General features: G+C 40.6%; 1 protein-coding gene across 1 annotated transcript; it reads right to left on the bottom strand.

Moving 5' to 3' along the window:
- Positions 1-354: 354 nt before the first annotated feature.
- MPV17L (MPV17 mitochondrial inner membrane protein like) lies at positions 355-14,326 on the bottom strand. The gene is made up of 4 exons (XM_024571321.4): positions 13,933-14,326; positions 10,623-10,693; positions 5,189-5,218; positions 355-5,016 (listed from the first exon to the last, which is right to left on the bottom strand). Exons 1-4 carry the CDS (start codon positions 14,240-14,242, stop codon positions 4,837-4,839), a joined length of 591 nt encoding a protein of 196 aa, XP_024427089.3. The 5' UTR covers positions 14,243-14,326; the 3' UTR covers positions 355-4,836.
- Between the last annotated feature and the right edge of the window lie 12,141 nt (positions 14,327-26,467).

Raw genomic sequence — 26,467 nt, 5'->3', positions numbered from 1 at the left:
TATATCTTTTAGTAGCTGTAATCCTTTTCATTCATTAGTTTTCCTATTGTGGCCCGAGGAGAATCAATACATTGTAAGATGAAGTTTTCCTAAAGCACCCTTCATTTGTAGGAACCCCTAAATGCCAAATTTCACAGACTGTATAGTAGGCAAATCATCAATTACTTTGTACACTGAATTACCTTACTGAACAGATTTTGTGGAAAATATTTTCACATGCCACTCTCAGAATTGGTATTAGAAAATTTTGAACACATGCAAACTCTCACATTGCCCAATTCTCTCACACCAAACCAACTATGGTATACATAAAATATAATTAGCTTTTATTAATTTTCCCACAAATGAAAAGGCAAGTTGCAAGTCATTTTTAATTACAAGTAAACTGGATAGAAGCATGTACATTATTCAAAGTGGAGGAGTGGCGATGGAAATTTCCCTCTGTGTTAGAACTTAAATGCCTTTTCTTTCTCACTGCTCTCTCTCAAGATCGTATCTCACCTGGTCCTACCATCACCACTCTAGTTCGCAGACCTCCAGTCTTGTGACTTTCCAGCCTTTGAGACTCAGCTCAGGCAGCTCCTCCATGAAGCCTTCCCAGATTATCCAGGGCACCATGATTTCAAAGTACCTACTGCTTCTGCCACTAACCTACAGTTGGGTGGCATTACTTGAGTAAAATTCAAGCTTTCTATTGACCACTTGTTACAGATGCTAATGAAGCAATGAGTGATGAATTGGATTAGATGTCCTGAGAACCAAATTAACACTTTTTTTTTTTACTTATACTCCCAACTAGACTATGAACTTCTTTTAACATGGTCATCGTGTTGTTTATCCTCTTTACATTCCATTTAATAACATTTGTTATAAAGGGTGGTCACATCCATTTGTGTAGCAGATTCCCTGCACTAAGCAACCATTTTCAACGATTTGTGTAGGAGGTCTACCTCTGAGACTAGAAATGGAAAACAGTGGTCCAAAAGGATAGGACCCGGGCACTCTTGATTTTAATGATAGCAGCAGGGCCAAGAAGACAGCTCCCAGGGCCAATGACATCATCATACAGTGAGAACCAGGGAATCAGGAACGAATGCCAGGAAGGAGCCACTATAGCTGCAGGATAAATACCCCAAATGCCTGGACCTCAGACAGGATTTGTGATCCCTGAGTTCAAGCTCAGTATGAGAGAATCAGAAATCCATATTCTATAAGGGATTTTTAAAGAAATTCTTTTGACATCCTCCAAATTTACCTTTTGTTTTCTACACATATTAAGTTGCTTTGAAAGTCCAGTCTACCTCAACTTCATTAAGGGAAATGAATTACAGGTTTTTCTTTGCCTGAGCAAACATAGGACCAGGAGAACACGGTAGGGCAACACAACCAAGTTAAAGAAGTCTTACAGAATGGGGTAATTTGGAGGTAGAATGGGGTCCACCTACCTGGCTCTAAGTCCCGGAAGGTCTAGAATGTGTTTTACCAAGGATGGCAGCATTTTAAAACAGACAAACATTGCATTATACATTGCACTTAATGCAAAGCACACTTGCATTAAAAAGTGAATGTGTATTATCTGCAAAAATTCAGAAATTGCATGCTACATATCAATATTTTCTATAGTATGGAGTAACACATTATTGAGCAAAGATTATCATACTCTTTAATGAATAATAAGCTTTTTCCCTTTCACAGTATAAACAAGGTCTGTTTTTCCAATTACTTTTGTACAAAATGTACACACTATTCTTCCATCATAAAAGTAATGCTGAAGCTCAGCTAAAAGATTACAGATAGTACTTACTAGAGTTACTCTGTATATACATTTTTAATGACAACATTTGTCTTATGTATTGTGAAATAGCTTTTCTGTGGCATTAACTACTTTTAAGATAATACAAATAACAAATTTAGATTTTTAAAATGAAAGTTATTGGGGTGACATTGGTCAATAAAATCATATAGGTTTCAAGTGCACATTTCTATGACACAAGATCTGCATGTTGCATTGCGTGCCCACCGCCCAAAGACAAATCATCTTCCATCGCCATATATTTGGTTCCCTTTGCCCTTTACTACCCGCCACCTGCTTCCCTCTGGTAACCACCATACTCTTGTCTGTGTCTGTGAGTTTCAGTTTTATATCCCACATATGAGTGAAATCATATGGTTCTCAGCTTTTTCTGACCAATTTCGCTTAGCATAATATTCTCAAGGTCCATCCATGTTATTGAATTTAAAATTAAACTATCTAGAAATTTATTACCATTGTTTCAATAATGTAAAATAAAACTAATTAATCATATACTTATGACTTACATAAATTTATATTACAAGTTATATGCTTAAAATTTTTAAGTATACATTCTTAAATTAATCTTAAATATAAATTCTCAAGATAAATTAACATTTCAGTGCTTCACATTTTTAAAAATTGATTCTAAAGAGAAAGAAGGGGAAGGATGGAGTAAGGGGAGAGAGAGAGGAAACTATCAATTCGTTGTTCCACTTATTTATGCACTCATTGGCTGACTCTTGTATGTGCCCTGACCAGGGATCACACCTACAACCTTGATGTATCAGGATGATGCTCTGACCAACTGAGCTACCCAGCCAGCGCAGTGCTTCACATCTTTAAATCTGTGCAATATTCCAGTGGAAGCAACAGAATTGTGGTTCAGTTCTTAGATGAAATTTGCTGAAACTTTATGAAATACTCATATAATTGTTAAAACCATTTGTTTTGAGGTAAGACAAACAGTAAATCTGAAAGACTGGATCAAATTTCTCTTGTTTACCTATAAAAATTTAATTTAAATATCTGATTTTTAAAAATATAACATCAGCATGAAATTTGGGGTAACTATTTTCCCTGGAAACATACAAGGTCTGTCCAGAAGGCATCCAGCCATGTAATATGAAAAATAGAGACATTTATTAAAGATATAAGATACAAGAAACATTGGACACTTTGGATACAAGACACATAAGACAGTGACACCTCAGTCCCTTCAAAGTAGGCACCTTGGGACCTCACACAGTTCTCTCAATTGCCTCCAGTTGCCCTGTTGTATTTTCCTGCATCTCACTGATGGTCTGAAATCTTTCCCTTCAAAGGTGATTTTAGTTTTGGGAAAAGTCAGAAGTCACAGGGCACCAAATCTGGGCTCTAAGGGGGCTGAGTCACCTGGGTGATTTGATGTGTTGCCAAAAAACTCTGCAGAAGACGTGATACATGAGCGGGCACGTTGTCATGATGAAGCTGCCAATCACCAGCTGCCTATAGCTGCGGCCTTCTGAATCATCCGAATAGTTTCCACAAAGGAATGTTCAAGCTTAACGCAAAATTTGATGCAGATTCATTGTTTTACTTGCTCAGTCATTTTGAATGTGTTGGCCACACAGTACACATGCTCACTCAAGGGCGTCTACAGCCCCCAATGAGTAGTACAGGGAAGTCATCATTGTTCACGCATGCGCATTCCAGTCCACTCTCCTTGGCTGCCAGGTTACATTGATGTCACGCAAACCATTCTCATTATATAAACAATGGCTGGACTTTTTCTGTACAGACCTCCTATGAAATAGAATTCTTCCTTCCAAAGGAAGGAAAATTCTTATTTTTTTTAATCCTTACCTGAGGACATGCTTATTGATTTTAGAGAGAAGGGAAGGAAGAGAGAGCGAGAGAGGGGGGCAAAACCATCAATGTGAGAGAAACACCGATCACTTGCCTCTCAAACACACCCTGACCAGGGACCAAACCCTCAACCTAGGTATGTGTCGGGAATCAAACCTGTGACCTTTCATTTTACAGGACGATGCTCTAACCAACTGAGCCACACTGGCTGGGGCAGAAAAATTCTTTCTTTTTTTTCCCCAAAACTTCACTCAATATATTTCTTTAAGAAGTAAAATTTTATGTGTCTGGGAAATGGGGTTCTGAATACGCTCAAAACTAAAAAATATTAGCTAAAAAGTACTTAACATAAAAATTACAAAAATAGAAGACATCAATCAAATATATTCTATACCAATCAGACACTACTTTTTATGATATAAAATATACTTATAGAACTTTAGTATCAGTGTAAAATAATTATATATTATTGGAATGGGGAGGAACCTAGTTATTCAATCTTGTCTTTGATTGAGTTCTATGTAAATAGAATTTTACTATTGCCCTGGCTGGCGTAGCTCAGTGGATTGAGCACGGGCTGCAAACCAAAGGGTTGCCGGTTCGATTCCCAGTCAGGGCACATGCCTGGGTTGCAAGCCAGGTCCCCAGTGGGGGCCACATGAGAGGCAACCACACATTGATATTTCTCTCTCTTTCTCCCCTCCTTCCCCTCTCTCTAAAAATAAATAAAAATAAGAGCTTTAAAAAAAAAGAATTTTACTATTAAGAACTATTTGGTATAAAAAGTAATCAGATCCAAGTGTTTAGGGATAACCTGAGATGTTAGAAAAGAGATGTATACAATCAAAACAGGTTCCTTAAAAGGCATTAATAATTAAATGCATTAAGTATAATTAAATGGCCTTAAAATATTAGAAATAGTAACAATTACAAAATGTCATTTAACCACTGTTACTGGTATTTACCAAAGTACTGAAGAAGTGAAAACATTAGAGAAGTAGTACTTTCAGGCTAGAATGAGGAGAAAAGGCTTGGATAAAATTTAAAGTACTTATTGATCATTAAGAAACAAGGGGGTCTATGGAATAATAATTCTTCCAAATGGAGCACATCACTGCAGGTAAGTAGAGTATTTTATCGGCAGGCAATTTACTGCATTTAAGGAAAAATATTGTCACTTTCGGGTAATCCTTGATTTATTTCTCTGAGGGCCTTTCAACTTGGCTGGCCTCCTTTAGATGAAGGAAAGCGAAAGCTGACTTCAGTGTGCCATCGCCACTCTGCTGTGAATAGCAAAGGAAGGTGACCCACAGAAAACTGTAGAGTCCAGTATAAGCTGTTCTCCACTGAATGGGAACAAGGCTAAAGTTGGTCAGCTGTAACAGAAAGAGAGAGCATGTTAGGGCCCCATGTAAATCGAAGCCAGGAGTTAGCACTCTGAGTGGTTTAGAACTCACCTGGATAGGGAGCATTTGAGGTCTTGCTCCCAGGCATATGTCATCAGTTTGGCTCAAATAAACTCTTATAAAAAAATTTTTTTAAACTCACCTGTACAAAAGGCCAGTACATCAGACCACTCTGGAATTAAAACAAAAAACAAACAAGTAAAGAAGTTTGTATTAGAATGCTTTTTAATCACACACACACACACACACAAATTCCCATAATTCATTCCATGAAAGATTAAGGAACACCAGGCAGATAGAATTCGGAGGTGACAGTATATGTAAGACTAAACCAATTAAATTAAGGTCTCTTGGGTAGAAGAGGGTGGGAAGTTGCGGAGAAAGCTGTTAGCTACAAGACATTGGTATTAGTTATAGTCACAGAGCCAGAACGGAAAGTCTACCAGAATCAGAATCAACTCTGTTAGACAACTGCTTTCAAAATAACAACATATATTTATATATTGCATTTTTCCTGTTATCCCAAACAAAAGGAATATATTTATAAAAGGATCATCAGTCAGTTTTTAAAACTATACCAAACCATTCTTTATGGGATGATTTGCTAATAATATATTTTACTATTTCATGCTATAGAAAAAGTTTAGTTGACTTTTTTGTTTTTTACAAAATATTTCAAGGTAGACTTATTTTAACAGGATTTAACCTGTACATTCTGACAAAAAAAAATCATGATGATGGATTTTTTTCAAAGATATAGGTCTTGGTACGTAAAATATATCTAAAAAAAGCTAGAGGTTTTGTGTGTTTTTTTTAAAGCCTTTAAAAGTAGTATTATACTAATAGTATAAAGGTGGTATTACTTTCTTTTATTTTACTACTTTTTATTTCCTACAGTTTCTACAATAAACCGTTGCAATAAAAGTTATTTAAAATAGGCCCTGACCAGGTAGCTCAGTTAGTCAGAGCATCATCCCAATACACCAACATTGCGGGTTTGATCCCCGGTCAGAGCACATACAAGAATCAACCAATGAATGCACAAATAAATGGAACAACAAGCTGATGGTTCCCTCTCTCTAAAACCAAAAAATTTTAAAAAATAATAATCTATTTAAAATATATACTCATTTAACAATTTACTACTTTAGCAAAAAGCATCAGAAGAGTAAACTCATCCAAACCTGGCTTTACTTCTTATAGCAATTTTCTTTCAGGACGTAACATCATCCAGTGCACAGAGCTTGGTCTCCCCATTCCCCACTAAAAGGCAGAAGGACTCCTCAGAGAAATGGCTGGTTGCAGGGCTGGGGCAGGGGGGGTAAAGATAAAAGATGAGCTGGGACATCTTGTTATGAAAGTAAGGAGGTGAATTTTTTAAAAATGGGGACATAGGTCAGAAGAACATAGGAGCCAGCTTGTAGGGATTCTCACTGGCCAAGTCTGGGACACTTAAGCACCCAAAATAATTACAGCAATGAATTGTAAGCCATTAAAAAAATGAGAATCCCTGAGTCCATACTGCTAATAAATAGAGAAATAGGTGACTAAACAACTGAGATAGAAGAGCGGGCATTTGTTTGCAGGAGATCGCTGAGCACCACCCAGGAAATGCGGGACCGGTGCTGGAGCTGGAAACATCATTTGGCAACCATCGCCACAGCCAAGACTGGTTCGGGCAGAACTACAGGTGGGTGCCAAATACCGGGGTAGGGTGGATATCCTGATGAGGAAGAGGACATGTTATTTGCATGGTCTTAAAGTGCTTCCCTGCAGATTGCTTATCAGTTTCAAGAGGAAAAATAGGAAGTAAGCAGTAGAAAAATCAGACACCTTGACCTGGCAGTCAAAATTAAAATCTCCAATCGGGGACAGAAGGGCGTCAACACCTTCTGCTGTGATATCCTTGAGGAGGACGCATCACCACAGATGGCACGTTCCAGGCAGGAATGTACACTATCACCTGCATCTAATTGTGAGGAAATGACAGACAAACCCCCCAAAAGCAAATGCTTCATTTGGTTTCTTTTTAAAGAGAGGAGGACTATATTTTTCAAAAATATCAGTGTTGTAATAGATTTTAGGAGGGCTAACAAAATGTTCCCAATTCATGGGGACTAAAGAGACATAAGACCTAAATGCACTACCCGAGCCTCACCTGGATCCTGTACTGGAAGGAAAAGAAATGCTACAAAGGCCACTAGACCGTCAACTGACAAAAATGGAATATGGATGGTACATGATATAGAAGGATTACTATCATTGTTAAATTTACTGAAGTTGGTAACTATGCTGTGGTTATGAGGACATCTTTTAAACAAACAGATTTTTATTTGAGAGGGAAGGGAGGGAGAAAGAGAGAAAGAGAAACATGGATGTGAGAAACATCACTAGGCTTCTTCTCAGGAACCAAACCCGTAACCCAGGCAGGTGCCCTGACAAGGAATCGAACCAGTGACCCTTTGCTTTGCAGGATGATGCCCAATCAACTGAGCCACACCAGTCAGGGCTGAACATCTTTATTCTTGGAAAATAGATACTGGAGTACCTGGGGTAAATGGTAACTCTACATATAAACTAACTCAAACAATTCAGAAAAACAGACAGAATGATGGATGGATAGAGCAAGCAAATAATAAATGGGGCGAAATGTTAATAGGTGAATTTAAGTAAAGGATATATGGACATTTTTTTCACATAAATAAGTGATTACCACATCTGTGAGAAGTTCAACAAGACAATTCTGAGGGTTAGGAGACTTTATAGTGAATATAGGTAGTCAGAGAAGGTTTCCTTAGACTGGCCTGGTGGCTCAGTTGGTTGGAGCATTGTGCCATACACCAAAAGGTTGCGGGTTCCATCCCTGGTCGAGGCATGCATGGGAGGCAACCAATTGATGTTTCTCTGTGTCTCTCATTCTTTATCCCTTCCTCTCTCTCTAAAATCAATGGAAATATCCTTGGATGAGGATTACATTTTTTAAAAAAAGGCTTTCTTAGGAAATGATGTATAAACTGAGGTAAGAAGGAAGGGGAGGTGTGAGTCTGGGGAAAGACTTAGTTGGAAAGAGGCTGCCATGTTCCAGGAAATGAAAGAATTCAAGAGCAGTTGAGGCATGGAGCGGGGAGAAGTAGGCATGAGATGAGGCTGGGGCAGAAGCCCATGGGTGGACAGAACCACCTATCAGAGGACAAGTTCCTGGACCCCTGAGGTGGCCTCTCAGACATAACTGTTTTAAGGAGTGTTTTGCATGGAGTGTCAGAGCAAGGGAAGGTGGTGTTGACTTCCCCATCAGATATTTGAGGGGCAAGTTCTCTTTTTACACACTGGTCTCTTCCTCCAGCTGGTGAACTTCTGCCAGGCAGGAGTTCAAGTTTATTTTCAAGTCCTCAGCTCTGTTATGGTGCTCGTGTTGGCACATAGTAGATGCTGTCAAAGACTCACACCAGATTCCACAGAGAAGCCAGGAAAAGGTCAGCCAAGGCCCAAGGGGTCCAGATGTGGACAAGGTGCATGGTAGGCTCCACAGTTCTGTTAGTGTCATCGGTAGGACCTCTGGGACAAGGTGTCAAAGGAGGACCAGAGACCCTGGTGACCGGAACTGAGCTCCTCCCTCTTCAGGGAGACTGAGCTCCCCGCGTGCAGACGTGACCTGGCTCACCATTCAGGCCCCCCATATGGGTATTCTTTGAACTGTTGTTGTTACTTTTCTGTAATTTTGAAATCATTCCATATCAAAGTTTTTAAAAACTATATAAAAGAAAATAATGTAATATCATATTTATTTCTAAGAGATAATATACCTGAATCACCATGTTGAAGCTAGTAAAAGGAGAAATTGCTTGCTATCTGTGCAAAATTTAAAAAAAAAACAAAAAAACAAGAAGGTCAAGTACTGTTTACATGTAAACAACAAATAAACTAGGGATGTCCTACCCACCTTCACCAGAAGAGCTTGGATTGGACAGATAATTCCTTAGCAACCAAGAGCCAGTTCTACCTACTCTCACATACCCCTGGGCCGTGAGTCCTTTGTGACAGATTCCTTTAGGGTGCTTCTTTCTTCTGTGCTCTTAGTTTCATTGATCAAACTTCAATCAAAACCTAGTTTGAACTCAATTTCTTCCATAGGTAACACCTCTAGCTCTGAGCTCTCCTCTGTGTATCTGGAAATCTCCCTTTGAGTACCCCAAAAGCATCTGGAATTCAACATTTCCCATACTGAACTCAGCTATCTTGGCTCACTGCCTTCTACATCCTATCACAAGTAACTGAAGTCAGAAACCCGTGGGTCATCCTAGATGTGTTCTTGTCCATAATCCCAATTTCCAATTATCTAGACCTACCAACTTTACCTCCCAAATATTTCTCATATTATTCCTATTCCCACTCCTTCCTTATTTCTTATGTGAACTTGGTTACAATAGCTCCCTTCCTTGGTTTTTCTTGCCACTACTACTACTGGAGTTCAAGATCTTTGGCATGGCATTCAACATGCAAAAAAGGTAACCTGTACGGCTTCACCAAGGGAGGAGGACCTGAACATCTGCAAGTCCCTGCCTCGAGTCCCTTTCTTTCACAATCCTCCTTGTTTGCTCTTTTTACAAATGTTTGATGTACATATCTCCATAAGATCTATGGCATCATGGGAAAACTTGTTCCTTTTTCCAAAATAAAGCAGAACAAAATCACATTTCAGTGTCCCCATGGGCCTGAGAGTTCTGCATACTCTTTGAGCAGAGGAGCTTGGGGAAAGCATGTGGCTTCGATCCTCCCTGTCACCCACCTTCCAGCCATCAAGTGGATGATGCTGGTTCTGGGGCTTGGTATCATTCACTGGAAGATGCTAGAAGCAGCGCAGGCAATTGCTAGGTGCAGCTTGGCACTGCTCTTTATAAGGAATTAAGTAGGTGTGAAGACCTAGGCCGCTCTGTATATATTCCATAATCCTGAAAATCGATCTCATTGTAATTTAATAGAACCAAACATGCCCTAGGCCAGAGGTGAAAAGCAACCGTTTTGCCAAGTCTTAAGAACCCTGCTCAACAACTCTTCGTTGAATTAATTAATACATATTTGACAGACTGGATTGTGTATATTTGTACTGAGCAAAGAGTACAAGAAGTGACTTGCTTCAGGCCTAGACATAACTGTAGGAAATATCATCTTTCTCTGTAAACACCTTTATGATGTTAAGAAGGTTCCTTGCACAGGGAATCATCAGAATGCAACCTGGAAACCTTGACTCTGAATCTGGGAATGATCCCATTCACATTCTATCCTTCTTGCAATAACCTCCTTGGTTCTGAAATTCACCAAATTATAATCACTAACAACAGTAAATATAAGGACATCAGAAATCATTGAGAACACTGACTACAATTCAGACACTCATATATAGACACTCTTCAAGTTTTGTTTTAGTTAGCTATCAAAATGTAAGATTTCTCTGTCAAAATATTGTATCCTTGCACCAACCAGCAGTAGCCCTAGTTTAAGAATATCTTTGTTAAAATGTATATAATGTGTAAAATGTACAAAAACATCTTGGTTGCATTTTCAAAAGTCTGCCTTACCTTATATGTATTCCAGAATTTCTGTCTCAGGTCCAAAAATATGTCATCCTTTCCCTGGAGGATACTCATACCTATTTTCAAAAACACACACCAAAAGAATTTTAAAAGATTCAGTAGGAAGAATACTGTGTAACAGTTCAAGTTTCCTATTTCAATATGTAAAGTAACCACCACTATCCCTTACTCAATATATGTCTCTTCTGAGTCCACACAGAAAACGGAATATAACATCCATTCTAAAACTAGATAATTTTTTTATCCTCACCTGAGGATATGTCTTATTGCTTTTAGAGAGAGGGGAAGGGGGAGAGAGAAACATGGATGTGAGAGAGAGATCAGTTGGTTGCCTCCCGTACACAACCCGACCAGGGATCAAACCTGCAACCTTTTGGTTGTGGGATGACACTCCAACCAGCTGAGCCACCCAGGGCTAAAACTAGATAAATTTTTAAAGGAATGATAAACATTAAGTGAGAATAGAAGCATATAATACTTATAGGGGTTACCCTGGCCAGCATGGCTCAGTTGATTGGAGAGTCATCCCGCAACCAAAAGGTTGCGGGTTCAATTCCTGGGCAGGGCACATTTCTGGGTTGCAGGTTCCATCCCCAATCTGGGAGCATACTGGAGGCAACCAATTGATGCTTCTCTCTCACGTCAATGTTTCTCTCTCTGCCTTCCTATCTCCCTTCCTCTCTATCTAAAAGTAATGAGAAAAATGTCCTCGGTTGAGAATAAAAGAAAAAAAACTATAGGGACTGATTGATTTTTTTAAACTAATTTACAAAACCAGCAATGTTAGGATAGTGAGACTATTGGCGACTTTCCTTCTCTCCATTTCAAACTTTCTGTGAAATGTTTAAAATTTTTAAAACTTAACTACCTTTTTATTAAAAAAAAAAAAAAAAGGCTGACGGACCCTGGGTATTCCAACAAGAGGCTTTTTAATAATGATTTGAAAGCAGAACTTCCTGAAAAAATTCAGCCTTCCTAAAAAAATTTTGAAAATATTTATGTTCAACAACCCTGAAAAGAAATTCAGGGAGCAAGGACAAAACCCTCGTTTTAGGAAGGGTGCAAAAATGAGTGCTTTAAAAATTCTCCCCCAGTCCTGGCTGGGTGGCTCAGTTGGTTGGAGCATCATTCCATACACCAAAGGTTGTGGGTGCAATTCCTGGTCAGGGCACCTACTAGGTTGTGCGTTTGATCCCCGTTTGGGACACACATGGGAAGCCCCCAATCGATATTCTCTCTCTCTCTCAAATCAATAAACATATTCTTGAGTAAGGATTAAAAAAAGTTTCCCTCAACTCCTATTAGGAGGAAGGGGAAATAAAATCTTTTTAGTCTTTGCAGGGGATTCTTACAATAGAACTCTCAGAAGACCCAGCAAGAATATTGGTGATACCTCGTTCCACTTACCCAGCACTAATTAAGTGCTAAGCACTTTATATGCACGATTTCATTTGACCCTCCTAACCATCAACTTGAGAATGGCAGGGTTTCTGAGAAGGAAAAGAGCTCTGGGAGGTTAACAGTGGTCTGAGATCAACCCAGGTCTGAACTCCGAGCCAGACCTCTTAATCACTCACTACTCAAGTTCCCCAACGCACAAGGGACCATTAGATACAGGCAGTTTCCAAGTCTGAAGTGCCTCCACCAGGTCCCACCTTCCCCCTTCATTTTAAAAGGAGGACAAGGAAACTGGACCAGAAATCTGAAAAGCAAAACAAAGAAGCAAGTAGGCAGGACTCTATTTCAGGAGCCTTGTGCCTGAACCACAGGCCTCCCCAAGCCCTATTACTGAAGCATCTCTCGATTCCAGGCATACTGACAACATTCACTGAGACCGAGAACATGGCATGAATTGTGTCGTTTTGAGGTAAGTCATTTAAACCCCTTTGAGTCTCCATCTCCTCATCTGTAACATGGGAATAATAAGAGTACCTGCCTCACTGGGTCGTTTGAGGATAAAATGGAAATCTGATTCCCAAACTCCCAGCCCCTGGCTCCCAACCTCTTCACCAGTGTACAAGACTACTGGTAACAGGCCAAAAGAATCAATCTGCAAATCTGGCAAAGAAGTCGCACCCTGGTAACAGACACATATCTGACAAACCAGGGGATCCTGCTCTCAGGTTCTCCATTCCCCTGACCTCAGTGACCCTGTGGGCCACGAGGTTGGCTGAGACTACATCAGGCAATCCTGTCTTTCTAGTTTCCTGTGGCGTTTGTGAGGAAAGGAACAGAATCCTTTCCCAGTATAGCCCCTGCCCCAGTAAGATCTGTGGGGCTATACAGGCTTCTACAAGGAGGTGACTTGGCCATCCAAACCCAGTTTAGAAGGCACCTACAGCCACTGACAAGACCCTCTTGGGGTGGTCTGTGATCCCCAATGCCAAAGCCAAGCCCAGGGCTCTGGATTTTCTTAGGGTATGGGTCTCCCTCCCCAGCCCATTCCTCCCAGGCTATGGAAATTGAAGACGATGGAAGCCACAGAGCTCTTTCCACTATTTTTGGTGTTTAGGGCCCTGAGCAAGATTCCCCAGGTGAGACCTTCAGACCATGAGTTTTCCGAGGAGGGGGCTCCCAGGACCCTCACATATATAGAGTCCTCTATGGCAGGGGTCCCCTCACATTTCTGTGGCTTTTGATGTGGGGATGGGCCCACTGCCCAGCAGGAAAATCTTAGCAAAGCAGGGAGAAGGCCCTGAGCTGAATTTTCTGGGAAACCTGGCAGGATCTCAGCTTCCACTCACAATGGTCCCATGGTGCCAAGTCCCCTCAGGTTTTGTCCACCAGTGATAAGGAGGCCCATGGAGGCCCCAAGAGCAGCACCGCTAACCCACAACTAGGTCAGTGTGGTTGCAGCTGCTATGACAGTTAGCTGGGGTCTCCTCGACACTCTCGTGAGCCTTTTTCAGGGGGAAATGGACCCCAAACCCGCCTCCTCCCATCCCAACCCTATGCCCCGCACCCCCTGTGGTCTCCAGCCTTGGAATTCTCACAACCCTAGAATCCCAACTGTGCTCCTGACCCCCTTGATCCCTGACCCACTCGACGTTGGTCCCCTAATCCCTGGCCTCTCCAGCCATCTCCCAATTTCTCCTCAACCCTCTTAATCCCTGGTCCCCAGACTCCTCGGCCTTTGTGCCTTTACCTCCAGCCCCCTCCCGGACTCTGAACACCGCCCCCCGCCCCCATCCGTCTAACCAGGGCTTACATCCCCGGTCCAGCCCCTGCCTCAATTCCCCAAATCCTGAGCCTGGGCCCCAGCTCAGGTCCCCTGAACCCCGCCCAGGCATCTCACCGGTGTAGAAGGCCGAAATGGCCACCGGTGCGCCCACTGCTTGGTCGCAAAGGACCTTGGTCAGGATGGCGCGCGGTGTGCGGCCCGGCACCGCGCGCTCCAGCAGGCGCTGCCACACGTAGTTGTAGTTGGCGTGGAAAACCACGGCCACGGTGGCCACGCACCGCGTTTGCCGCCAGTCGGCCGGGCCGCCGCTCAGCCGCTGCTGCAGCGCGTCGCCGGCGGAGCAGAGCGCTCCATAAAGCAGCACGTTCGAGAGCCACGGGTAGCGCCCGGCTGCGCGCGGCAGTGCCCACCACCAGCCCGCCATGCCCGCGACGGGGGCCAGCCTGCGACCGCCACCGCGCCAGCACTCCCGACGCCTCCTTCCGCCACCTGCACCTGCCTCCTCCAGATGCGCGGGAGCGATTGGGCGGCCCAGGCACACCCCGTCCGTGCCGGCCAATCCCGTGGCCACTAGCCGCTGTGCCGGCTGAGCTTTTGAAATGAGGCTAAGTCTCCAGCGTTCTTGATCCATTTACAAGAAATGTCCATAATAGAAAAGACCTTGGAGGCAGAAAGGAGAGTTGTGGTTGTCAGGAGCCGGGGGCTGGGGTGGGGGGTGCTGGGGACTGGGGGGTGCTAGGTGACTGCTAATTGGTATGGAGTTCTTTTGGGGGGTGATGAAAATGTTCTATAATTAGATAATGGTAATGGTTGGACAAAAAGCATTAAATACACTTTAAAATGGTGAATCGTATGGTATATGAGTTATATCTCCCCCAGAAAAGGTTTGGAGGTGGGAGCAGGTGGGGCGTGGGGGGGGGTGGAGAATAGAAAGAGTGTATACTGAAACTCAGTTACCAAGATGTCAGTGTGTTTTAAACGTTTACATGAAAAGAATTCACAGTGTCAACACACACAATGCACTAACTTTTGAGACAAATTGAACATTGAAAATTTGAGGTCTTTCATGAATGTAACTCCTTGAATACTGCCTCCCAAAATACATGCTGGGCCTCCAGGTACTGTCCCAAAAGCAGGGGTGAGGGGGAGCATGAGAGACTCAAACAGCAGCTTTAATCTCTAACCTCATGGAACTCAGGTTTCTCCTTGCTACTCTACCCCCTTTTTTCTTCCTTCACTGTAACCTCCAATCCCATTTTCATTCTCTCTGTCTGTCCCCTTTGTTTACCCTATTTTACTTAATTTTTTAATTTTTAACTTTTAACTTTGAAATAATTCCAGACAGGAATAAAACTGCAAACCAGTACAGAGTTCCCATATAATCTTCACCCAAGCAGGGGGATGAGGGGTGGGGGTTGGAGACTACACATTCCATTGCCCTCAAGGATCTTTTGTCTGGTCTAATAGTCAGATAGGCATGAGAGATTGGCCTATAAAGGGAAAATAACCAAATTTAATACATACAATCTCCCATATACATGAGAGAGTCAGAGGCCCCCATATGGGGGGGTTCAGATATAGAAAGGGGGGTTGAGGTACTTGAGACATGCTGAGCTAAGGATGAGGCAATACACCTTGTGGCTTCAGAAGGTCGTTGCAGAGAGAGCGCCTGTTCAGTAATTAGTAACTTACCCTGCCATACAGGTAAGTCGATAAAGGTTTTCTCTGATAATCTTTTATTATGGGCAAAGTCACTAGTTCAAGTTCTTCTAGGTAGTCAAGGGAAAAGCAAAAGTTTCCTTTAGCTCAGAATAATCTCCATACCACAGAGGAGCATCTTTGGGTGACTCCTTCTGAGCCCTCATAGTACAGAATTCCTGTATGCTCTTCACCCAAGCCTCCTGAAATACTGACATCTTACATAACCATAGTACAATTATCAAAGAAGGAAATAAGAACCAATGTAATACTATTAGGTAACCTACACACCTTATTCAAATTATTGCCAATTGTTCCACTAAAGTCTTCTTTCCAAACTGACATCCAAACCCAAATCACTTTTCATTGCATTGAATGGTCATACATGGCCTTATTCTCCAATGTGGGCACTAACCAGTTATTTTGTAGACTGTTCCTCCATTTGCCAACCCCATTGTTAGGGGCTGCATTGTGCCCCCTAAAAAATCCATATGTTGAAGCCTTAACTCCCATGTGACTATTTGGAGACAGGGTCTTTAAAGAGGTGATTGAGTTAAAAATGAGGCCCTTAGGATAGGCCCTACTCCACTCTGACTGGTCTCCTTATAAGAGGAACTTTGAACACACAGAGACACCTGGGCAGAGCATGCACGGGGGGGGAAAGGTCATGTGAGGACACGGTGGGGAGGAGGAGGTCTGCAAGCTAGGGAGAAAGGCCTCGGAAGAAACCAACCCAGCTGACAGCTAGACCTTGGACTTCTAGCCTCCAGAACTGTGAGAAAATAGCTTGTGTTTTTTTAACCTACCTAGACTGTGGTATCTTGTTCTGGCAGCCCTAGCTGACTAATATACCCACTGTCTTCAAATCTTGGGAATCTGTCAATTTCTGTGTTCTTTCGACCTTTCTATCTGTTTCTGAAACTCCCCTTTCCTTGTCCTTGCCAACACGAGTTCCAAGCAAATCTTTCTGTCAGAATTTTCCCAGCTAGGCAGGCTCCTAGCTCACCAAAGCATCTTTGTTTATTATTTATATTCTCCATATATTATTTACCTGTTGTTGCTACAACAAGTTACCACAAATTAGTGACTCAAAACAACATGAACCTCTTGTCTTAGGAGTTTTGGGAGTCAGAATTCTGCAATGGGTCCACAGGGCTGCATTCCCTCTGGAGGCCCTGGAGGAGAACACTTTTCTTGCCTTTTCAGCTTCTAGAGGCTCCCTGCATTGTATAAAAGCTCCTGTCAACTGAAAAATAACACTGACTAACTATTTCATTGCCAAAAGGATTTATTTGGGAAAAAAATAAAAAGGTTGCACCCCATTGCTTAGAGACGTGGCAGGCCACGTGCCCACACCGCAAAATGTACCAAAATGGAGAAATACATATAGAAATAAAAAGAAAGGTAAGTGGAGGGACACTTACAACTGTAGAGCTTTATTGTAAGCTCAGAGCTCTTCCCGTAGGATGATACAGAGTGTAAGAACTCCTCCCATAGGCCCTAGCTCCTCCCGTAGACCCAGGTTAGCTTAAATTCTCAGTCATAATCTTTGTTACCCCTTTCTCCATCTTTAAAATTAGCAGCATAGCATCTCCCCCACTAGACAGGCTCCTACTCACCGAAGCATGTTTGTTCATTACTTTTATCCCGCTTGTATTGTTTTCCTGTTGCTGCTGTAACAAGCTACCACCACCTTAGTGGCTTCACACTAAAATGCAGCCAATGTAAATTCTTTCAGAACAACCTTTCTTCCCCAAATTTCACGTATAAAAGAGCCCATCAACTCCAGAACAGCAAGCAAGTTTGTCTCTTCCCTCTAGCCCTCTGCTGTTGGTGGTTCCAACTGCATGTCTCAGGACCTGGTCCTTTTCTGGCTAGCATTTAGCTCAATAATTTCATTCTTTCAAAAAAGCTTTCGGCCATGAAGGTTTTTTATTTAACGCTGTATACTTATCTCTTTTTATGCTCAATAAAAAAATAAAAACAATCTATTACTCAAGCAAATGCTAAAGAACCCACATGGCCTTCAAACAAGAGGAGATGCATCAAAATAAATGAATTCATTACATTGATGCTTCATCATCTGTGCAAGCTGTGATCCAGAGCCCTCTGGCAATCTGAAGCAAGACATTCGTGTGGCATTAATATGCCTGAACAGTGGGGGATAACCGGAGCACAGAGTGCTGTGTTAAAATGTAAAAGAGGAGTTTTGTTCAGAACTCTTTCAGCAGGAAATAAGTGCTGATGTGGGCACTGAGCTTCAATTTACAACAGAGGATTACATTAAAAATACATTAAAATGGTTATAATGAAGCTTATTGTAAGCATTATTATTCCATTTTATTTAAAAGAATCGGGGCTTAATAAGAACCCCCAAGTGGGCACAGTTTCTAAAATATCCTAACCTCTCTTGCTAATACTGAAATGTCTACTGACAAATAAAAGGCTACTATGCTTAAAAGCTCCAGGACCAACAGGTCTGTTTTCCAATGAAATGGATGAAACAATCAGCTAAGGCTACCACCTCCAAAAATGTCACTGAAGTTCCTTGAACCTCTTCAATATCAGCTCTGAGTGAGACATGAGTTGTATGTGTGGGTGTGGGCACAGAGCAGGAATTTGAAGTGATTGTCTTCCTCCTTGTCACCTGGAATCAAGCTTGAGGGAAGCCGGCAAAGAAACCTTACCTAATCCTCCTTCTTTCCTGATTTCCTCACCCACTTACCCCTTCATTCCAGAACCCTTCGTTCTTAATTCCTCCAGCAGCCAACTGATGAAAGGGAATGCTTTGATTTGAAGCTAGGGGCACCCAGTAACCACAAGGTCTTTGCTTAGACTGTGGCTACAGAGCAATAAAAATAGCTATGGTTTATGCAAATTTTATTTAAAATTATTTTTATTTGGATGGGTGTCAGTGGGTGGGCTTGAAATTATGAGACTAGGGGTAGGAGGCAATGCCACTGCTTACTCTCTGAATGTGCAGATGGAGAGAAAAAAAGGGGGGTGTTTAAGTTGGGGAATAAGATCAGAAGGGGAGGTTAGAAGGAAGAGGATATAGCCTAGCTGGTGTGGCTCAGTGGTTGAGTGCTGGCCTGTGAATCAAAGGGTCACCGGTTTGATTCCCAGTCTAGGGCACATGCTTGGGTTGTAGGCCAGCTGCCCAGTAGGGGGCACATGAGAGGCAATCACACACTGAGGTTCCTCTCCCTCTCCTCTCTCACTTGCACTCTCTAAAAAATAAATAAAGTCTTTAAAAAAAAAAAAAAGAAGGAAGAGGATATAAGCCTGCTTCCCAGCAGAGCCTTCTGTTAGCAGAAATGCTATTAAGCAACAAGCAACAACTGTCATGAAATCCTTGCATGTCAGCTCTGATGCGGATATGCCTAAGAAGTCTGTGTTTATGACCTAGGCAACTTTTTAAAAAAAACTTTTTAAAAAGGTTTTATTTATTTACTTTTAGAGAAGGGAAGGGAAAGAGAAAGAGAGATAGAGAAACATCAATGTGTGGTTGCCTCTTTCATGCCCCCTACTGGGGACCTGGCCTGCAGGCATGTGCCCTGACTGGGAATCAAACTGGTGACCCTTTGATTTGCAGGACGGCACTCAATCCACTGAGCTACACCAGCCAGGGACTGACTTAGGCAACTCTTAAACTCTTGACATTGACCCAGATTTATGTGAAAGCTGCTTGGATATATGTGATCCTTTTCAGACCATTTTAATGTTGTCTGGAGCTGAAACAAGTACTCAGGCTGACATTTTATCCATTCTTCCCTCTTGTTTAGAAGTTTGGAAGACTTCTCCATCCTTCCGTCTTGCCCTCAACAGAGGGCAAGATGGAAGCACGGCAACAGATTTCTTAACAGGGATGGTGGACATTATAGACTTGCAACGTGGTATTTTGAAATTGTGACATTTGAAAGAAATATTTGAAATAAAGTATTTCTCTGGTTCAAGAACTCTGATTTCACCTGCTTTAAGTATCTATTCTGCCCACAATTGGTGTGGGAGAATCGAGCAGTCAGTTAAATTTATTTCATTAATTTTGCACTAAGTGTTGGAAAAAGAAATACCTTCGTAAATTCTCCTAATATACATAAATAAGAGATAAAATTAAAAATCTGAAATTATGAGAAATCCAACATTAGTGGTAGCTTTAAAGATAGTGCACATTCAAATATGCAATAAATTAAAAATTTTCACCAAAAAAGTGAATTAATCAGAGTTTTCTTGTCCAATTAGGCTTTATTTTATCTTTATTTTTGAGAGAGAGATAAGGGAGGCAGAGAAACATCAAAGCAAGATGTGAGAGAGAAACATCCATTGGTTGCCTCTTACACATGCCCTGACCAGGGACCAAACCGGCAACCTAGGCGTATGCACTGACAGGGAATGGAACCAGTGTCCTGTCACTGTGCGGGACAACGCCCCACCAACTGAGCCACACCAGTCAGGGTTCCAATTATGCTTTTTTGAACCTCTGAAACTTCACTTACTGTGGGAAATGTGTGGCTCTACTAATATGTGGAAGAAATAACTAATTAGTGGAATAATAGTTTAATGATGATTTCAGTACTCTAGCTGACCTAATCAGAAGAGAGAAATAACATTGTAATTGGAACAGGAAAAGTTTTAATACAGTCAACTCTTATTATTTCAAGTAGTTATGTTCTATAAAGTCACTAGGAACACTGAATCAGCAAATATTGAAGCATTACTCTTAGGGGAAATTCAGGGTTAGGTTCCTGTGAGCCTCTGGTCACAACATTTTATCAATTGATCAATACATAAGCTTGCTTTATGTTTCAATATGCTTCTGTTGAAGGATATCATTTAATATATACTATTGATTCATTAACATTGCACTCTCAGCCAACATTATAACTCGTGCCTGCACAAAGCTTACCTAACACAGGTATTTTCTCCTTAAGGCACCTCACAGCCTTCTTGCACTTAAGAACACTAGACAGCACTTTAGAACAATGCTTGAGAGTCATTGTAAACAGCAAATCACTAATAAAAAGCACAAAAATATGGGGAATGGTACTCTAAAAAGACTGTGTAGAGAACACTTGCTTACAGGATGAAAGCTGCAAAAGGAAGGCAGAGTGTTGCCTCATTCAACTGCTGTTGGGAACATGCAAGTTGGGTGTGTTAAAAAAAATTCAGCCAAGTAAATTTGAAGAGCTAATTGGCTTTATTAAGTGATACTTGCATCAGGCAGCATCCCATCTAGCAATGAAAAGGACTCTCCAAGGGGTTGTACAAAAAGAAAGGTTTTTATAGGAAGAAGGGTGGGGGCAAGGAAGCTATTTAAAAAAAAATGATTTTTAGACCAGGACATCTTGTTGGGGGGGGGGCAGGGATGGCAATTTTATCATGCAAATTGCCCCTTCTTTTTATGGGGGTGTTTTGGTGGGGTGGGGGAAGATGAAGAGGACCAACTCGACAGATTACTGGTACTTGACCAGAAAATCCCAGACTGGTTAAGATTCTGTTTCTGGGAGAAGTGGAAACAGCAATTAGGCTAGGTATTAAATCTAGGTTTTGATACCAGAAGTGATCCTGGCTGGCTCAGCTGGTTAGAGTGTCACCCTGATACGCCAAGAAACACCAAGGTTGTGGATCCATCCCCGGTCCGCACACATCCTAGAATCAATGAATGATTGCTTAAATAAGTGGAACGACAAACTATGTTTCTCTCTCTCTCTCTCTCAAATAAGTAAAAAATTTTAAAGTGACACAGAATTGCTTGATGAGTAAAATCTCACACATCGGGTGTCAAAAGGGAAGTACTGCTGTAGTAAAGTATTGAGTGTAGAGAAGACGCACAGGAGATGTGAGTTTCTCCTTATATTCAGGGGAAGTTGGGCCCTGGAAAACCACCAGCAAGAACCTATAAGCAAAACCCTTTCTCCTCCAATGGATCTCCAGCGTCCTCTGCTGACAAAATATTGTGTCAGCTGGCAAAGGAAAAACATTAAAAGACTCAGATCCACTTGTGCAGAGCAGGTGAAAAAAAATGGTTTTAGAGCCAGAAGACAAATTAATAATTAGTACAAGTACTATTTATTTAACGTTCTTCAACTTCTGGCCAAGATGGAGGCGTAGGTAGATTCGCTTTGCTTCCTTGTACAACCAAAAGAAGGACAACAAATTTAAAAACAAAAAACAACCAGAACTGACAGAAAATCTAACTGTATGGATGTCTGACACCAAGCAGTTAAAGAAAAAACATTCATCCAGACTAGTAGGAGGGGTGGAGATGGGAAGCCAGGGCACAGAGGATGCCTGGTAAGGTGGTAGCTGGCAGACTAGGCGGTCCCACATTTGCATGCAGATAAACTGGGAGGAACAACTGGGGAGCAAGAAAGACTGCACAACCCAGGCTTCCAGTGTGGGAAACTAAAGCCTCAAAAACCTCTGGCTGTAAAAACCTGTGGCAGTTGCAGCAGCAGGAGAAACTCCCAGTCTCACAGGAGAGTCTGTTGGAGTGTCTCACAGGATCCTAGAACATATGTAAGCCCACCTGAAAGGGCACAATCTGCTTGTGTGTAGCAGGGGAAGCAACTGAACGCAGGTTCAGAGCTGAGCAAGTGGTACTGTTCCCTCTCTGACCCCTCCCCCACATTCAGCACCGCAACTCAGCAAGGTGGGTTGCCCCATCCTAGCACACCTAAGACTCTGCCCCTTAGAACATAGCAGGTGCACAGAGAGAAAAAAAAATATGGCCCAAATGAAAGAACAGACCAAAACTCCAGAAAAAATACAACTAAGTGACAAGGAGACAGGTAACCTATCAGATGCAGAGTTCAAAACTCTGGTAATCAGAATGCTCACAGAAATGACTGAGTATGGTTGCAAAATAAAGGAAGAAGTGAAGTCTATACAAAGTGAAATTTTAAAAAAATACAGAGAACCAACAGTGAAGGGAAGGAAACTGGGACTCAAATCAATGATATGGAACAGAAGGAAGAGATAAACATTCAACCAGAACAGAATGAAGAAACAAGAATTCAAAAAAATGAGGAGAGGCTTAGGAACCTCCAGGACATTTTTACATTCCAATATCCAAATCATAGGGGTGTCAGAATGTTAAGAGAAAGAGCAAGAAATTGAAAACTTATTTGAACAAATAATGAAGGAGAACTTCCCCAATCTGGCAAAGGAAATAGACTTCCAGGAAGTCCAGGAAGCTCAGAGAGCCCCAAAGAAGTTGGACCCAAGGAAGCACACACCAAGGCACATCATAATTACATTACCCAAGATGAAAGATAAGGAGAGAATCTTAAAAGCAGCAAGAGAAAAGGAGACAGATACCTACAAAGGAGTTCCCATAAGACTATCAGCTGACTTCTCAAAAGAAACCTGCAGGCAAGAAAGGGCTGAAAAGAAGTATTCCAAGTCATGAAAGGCAAGGACCTACATCCAAGATGACTCTATCTTGCAAAGCTATCATTTAGAATGGAAGGGCAGATAAAGTGCTTCTCAGATAAGGTCAAGTTAAAGGAGTTCATCATCACCAATTCCTTATTATATGAAATGTTAAAGGGACTTATCTAAGAAAAAGATCAAAACTATGAGAAGTAAAATGACAACAAACTCACAACTATCAACAACTGAACCTAAAAGGTACAGGGAATTAGAAGCATATTGGTAGGTACAAAATAGATAGAGAGAGGTTAAGAATAGCATGGGAAATGGAGAAGCAAAAGAACTTATATGTATGACCCATGGACATGAACTAAGGGGGGAATGCTGGAGGCAGGGGGTTTGCAGGGCAGAGGGGGATAAAGGGGAGAAAAAAGTGGGACAAATGTAATAGCATAATCAATAAAATATACTTTAAAAAATGATTCTACAACAAGTATGAAAAACATAAAATAGTAGAATTAAGAAAATTAACGTTTTACCAGTTAACCAGTTTCCATTTTGGATTAATTTTTAATAGCCTTTTCCATGTCTTCATATAAGTTTTCTTTTAAAAAATTAGGCTATATTATACATAGTATTTTGTACCTACATTTTTGAGTTAACAATATATCATCTATCCATGTCAATAAGTAGGTATTACATCACTATTTTTAAAGGTTTCTTAACCAATTTTGCCATATTTTAACCACTTTCTTGTTATATTGTTGGATACATAGTTTTAAATTTTTAATCATTATAAACACTGCTGTTATAATAGACATTCTTATAGTTAAATCTTTAATTTAATATTAAATTTCTGGAAGCAGAATTTTTTGCAAAAAAGGACATGTATATTTTAAGGTTTTTTGTTGTTACTGAATGCCAAAATACATCAATTGAATGTAATTGAAACCTATAAAAAGTGTTGTAACAATTTGAAGTCATACCAGTAATGCAAGAGAGTATTCTCTTCTACTTCAATTAACGGTGGATATTACTATTAAAAACAAAGAACTTTGTTAATTCGATGGGCAAAAATACCATCTTGCTTGATTTTTGCATATTTTGATCCCTAGAAATATTGACCTTTTTGTTTATTGACCATTTGCATATTTTTCTTTTTTTATATTGTCTTTTTTAAAATTTAACTTTAGAGAGGGAGGGGGAGAGGGAGAGAACCGTTGATTTGTTGTTCCATTTATTTATGTATTCATTGGTTGATTCTTGTTTCTGCCCTGACTGGGGAGGGAACCTTCAACCTTAGTGTATTGGAGACAATGCTCTAACCAACTGAGCTCCCCGGCCAGGGACTCATACTGTCTTTTAATGTCTTCATTCATTTTCCTTTGGAGGCACAGTTTTAGAGAAGGCTGAAATCTTTCATAAAATAAATAAATCTGAAACAAAGGTAGAATTCACATTTTTTAAAAGTATACAATGTGATTTTTTTTATTGCTGTTCAAGCACAGTTGTCTCCATTTTCTCACCACCACTCCCCCCCACCCTACCCGTCTCCACCTCCCACCCCCAATCCTACCCCCTTTTGACTTTGTCCATGTGTCCTTTATCTTTGATGACCCTAAGAATTCACATTTTGATACTATTTCACCTTTTTACAATGTCCCGTAAGATATTCAATATCCTCTAAAATTTTACTTAAGGGAAGAATGATCTTAAACATAAATTGTAGTTTAAAATGTTAGAAAAATTTCGTTTTTATATGACTGTAACAATCTTAACATATCTGCTCCAGCTTTTCCAGGACTGCTCCACTCTGCTCCCATGATAATTAAAGATAGTAAGGTCTGTGAATTACCAGAACTGCTCAAACATCAAAGAAAGTTCTTATGAGTATGAGAAAAAAAGCCAGCAGGAACCCTTTCCTCAAGGTCTTACTATAATAAATCATTGACGATAGTGATTGGTTTAGCTTAATTTTCTTCTACTTTTAGCTAATTATCACTTAACAAATATTTTCAATATTTTAGGACAGAGATTTCATATTTTTACCCTGAGGGATGGATTCATTCAGAATTTACCGTCTATTCTTTTATCCTGCTCTATTTTCCTTATGGTACTTACAACTAATTAATATTATGTAATATAACTATTGTTATGTATCCATTCCAATAGTATGGTAAGATCCACAAATGCAGATACTTAATCTCTTTTTTAAAATTTGTCAACTACAGCTAACATGCAATATTATATTAGTTTTAGGTTTACAACATAGTGATTACACATTTATTACATATAACTTACCAAATGATCACCCCGATAAGTCTAGTACTTACCTAGCACCATACATAGTTATTACAATATTACTGATTATATTCCATATGCTGTACCTTACACCCTGGTGACTATTTTTGTAGCTGGCAATTTGTACATCTTAATCCCTTCACTTTTTTTACCCAGTCCCCCCACCCCCATCTGGTGACCATCAGTTTGTCAAAGACTTAATTTCTTAATCATTGTATCCCCATTTCCTTGAATACTACCTGACATGTAATGGGCTCTCCAAAAATGTGTTGAATCAATGTATTCAATAATTACTCACTGAACCCCCACTGCACCCTAGGCACTGGATAGCTAGATCTGGGAAGTAAAATTGCTTGCTACATTGTAAAAAATACCTTATATTTGTGTCTTAATTTAGAAAGAATCTATTGACTCCTTCCTATAAAAATGAGAAACTTATTGCCATTTACACCAGCTCTCTTATCCTTTCCAAATCCTGATTTTTGTTAAATTTTATTTCTTCTAGAGGTTTTCTTTATGTCTTTAAAAATAGTGTATGTAAAACTTTGAATCTTGATTTAGTTCTCTAGAGAGTATCTACCTTACTCCTTGGAATGGAGTTGAAGACATTGGTGATTCCACTTACATTCCTATTCACCTTGCCTCTTCCCTCCCACTTTTTGGTGATTTATTATTTTTACCTTGTCGTGGTGAATAATAAATGTATCTTCCTTATGTGTCACCTGGTTGGTTCTAAAAGTTAAGGACTAAAAGCCAGCATCTAGAATATTATTATGTGAATATTACTCAGGACACAACAAAAAAATCATGTAAATGGACCCAAAGGAAAAAATGACCACAAAGTTCCTTTACTTTGCTTATTGCCTGTTAATCAAGAAAGGTCTGTGTATCAGCACATGTAAGCCGAATGTCCCCACACTCAGTGGTTGTTTTTATGTTCTGGCTTCCTACAATATTTTTCTTATCTCCGTACTGGCCCATAGACTGTTGCATTATAATTTATCAGCTCACATAGCTATCTACAAGCCAAACGGTTTTAACTTCCTTTGCAGGGAGAGAGAGAGAGAGAGAGAGAGAGAGAGAGAGAGAGAGAGAGAGTGTGTGTGTGTGTGTGAGGGTGGGGGGGACTTGAGTGTAAAATCAAAGCTATGATCACTTCCCATTCAACACAGAAAATTTTGGGTATAGTTTCAGGAGTTTTATAGACCTTCCCTGGGCATTTTATGTAATAAAGCAAGTATTGTAAACACATTTTTTCTTTTCTTCTTTTTCAGAA

This window comes from Desmodus rotundus, chromosome 1, assembly GCF_022682495.2.
Source record: "Desmodus rotundus isolate HL8 chromosome 1, HLdesRot8A.1, whole genome shotgun sequence".
NCBI lineage: Eukaryota > Metazoa > Chordata > Mammalia > Chiroptera > Phyllostomidae > Desmodus > Desmodus rotundus.
This window is presented reverse-complemented; position numbering and strand designations above follow the sequence as displayed.

What these genes read in the sequence shown, in the direction of transcription:
- MPV17L (XM_024571321.4), bottom strand. Translation starts at nt 14,242, where the DNA reads ATGGCGGGCTGGTGGTGGGCACTGCCGCGCGCAGCCGGGCGCTACCCG. An exon ending in CATTTCGGCCTTCTACACCG is followed by an intron (nt 10,694 to 13,932) that starts GTGAGATGCCTG and finishes TTTTGAAAATAG; the next exon opens with GTATGAGTATCCTCCAGGGA. An exon ending in TGTACTGGCCTTTTGTACAG is followed by an intron (nt 5,017 to 5,188) that starts GTGAGTTTAAAA and finishes TTTCTGTTACAG; the next exon opens with CTGACCAACTTTAGCCTTGT.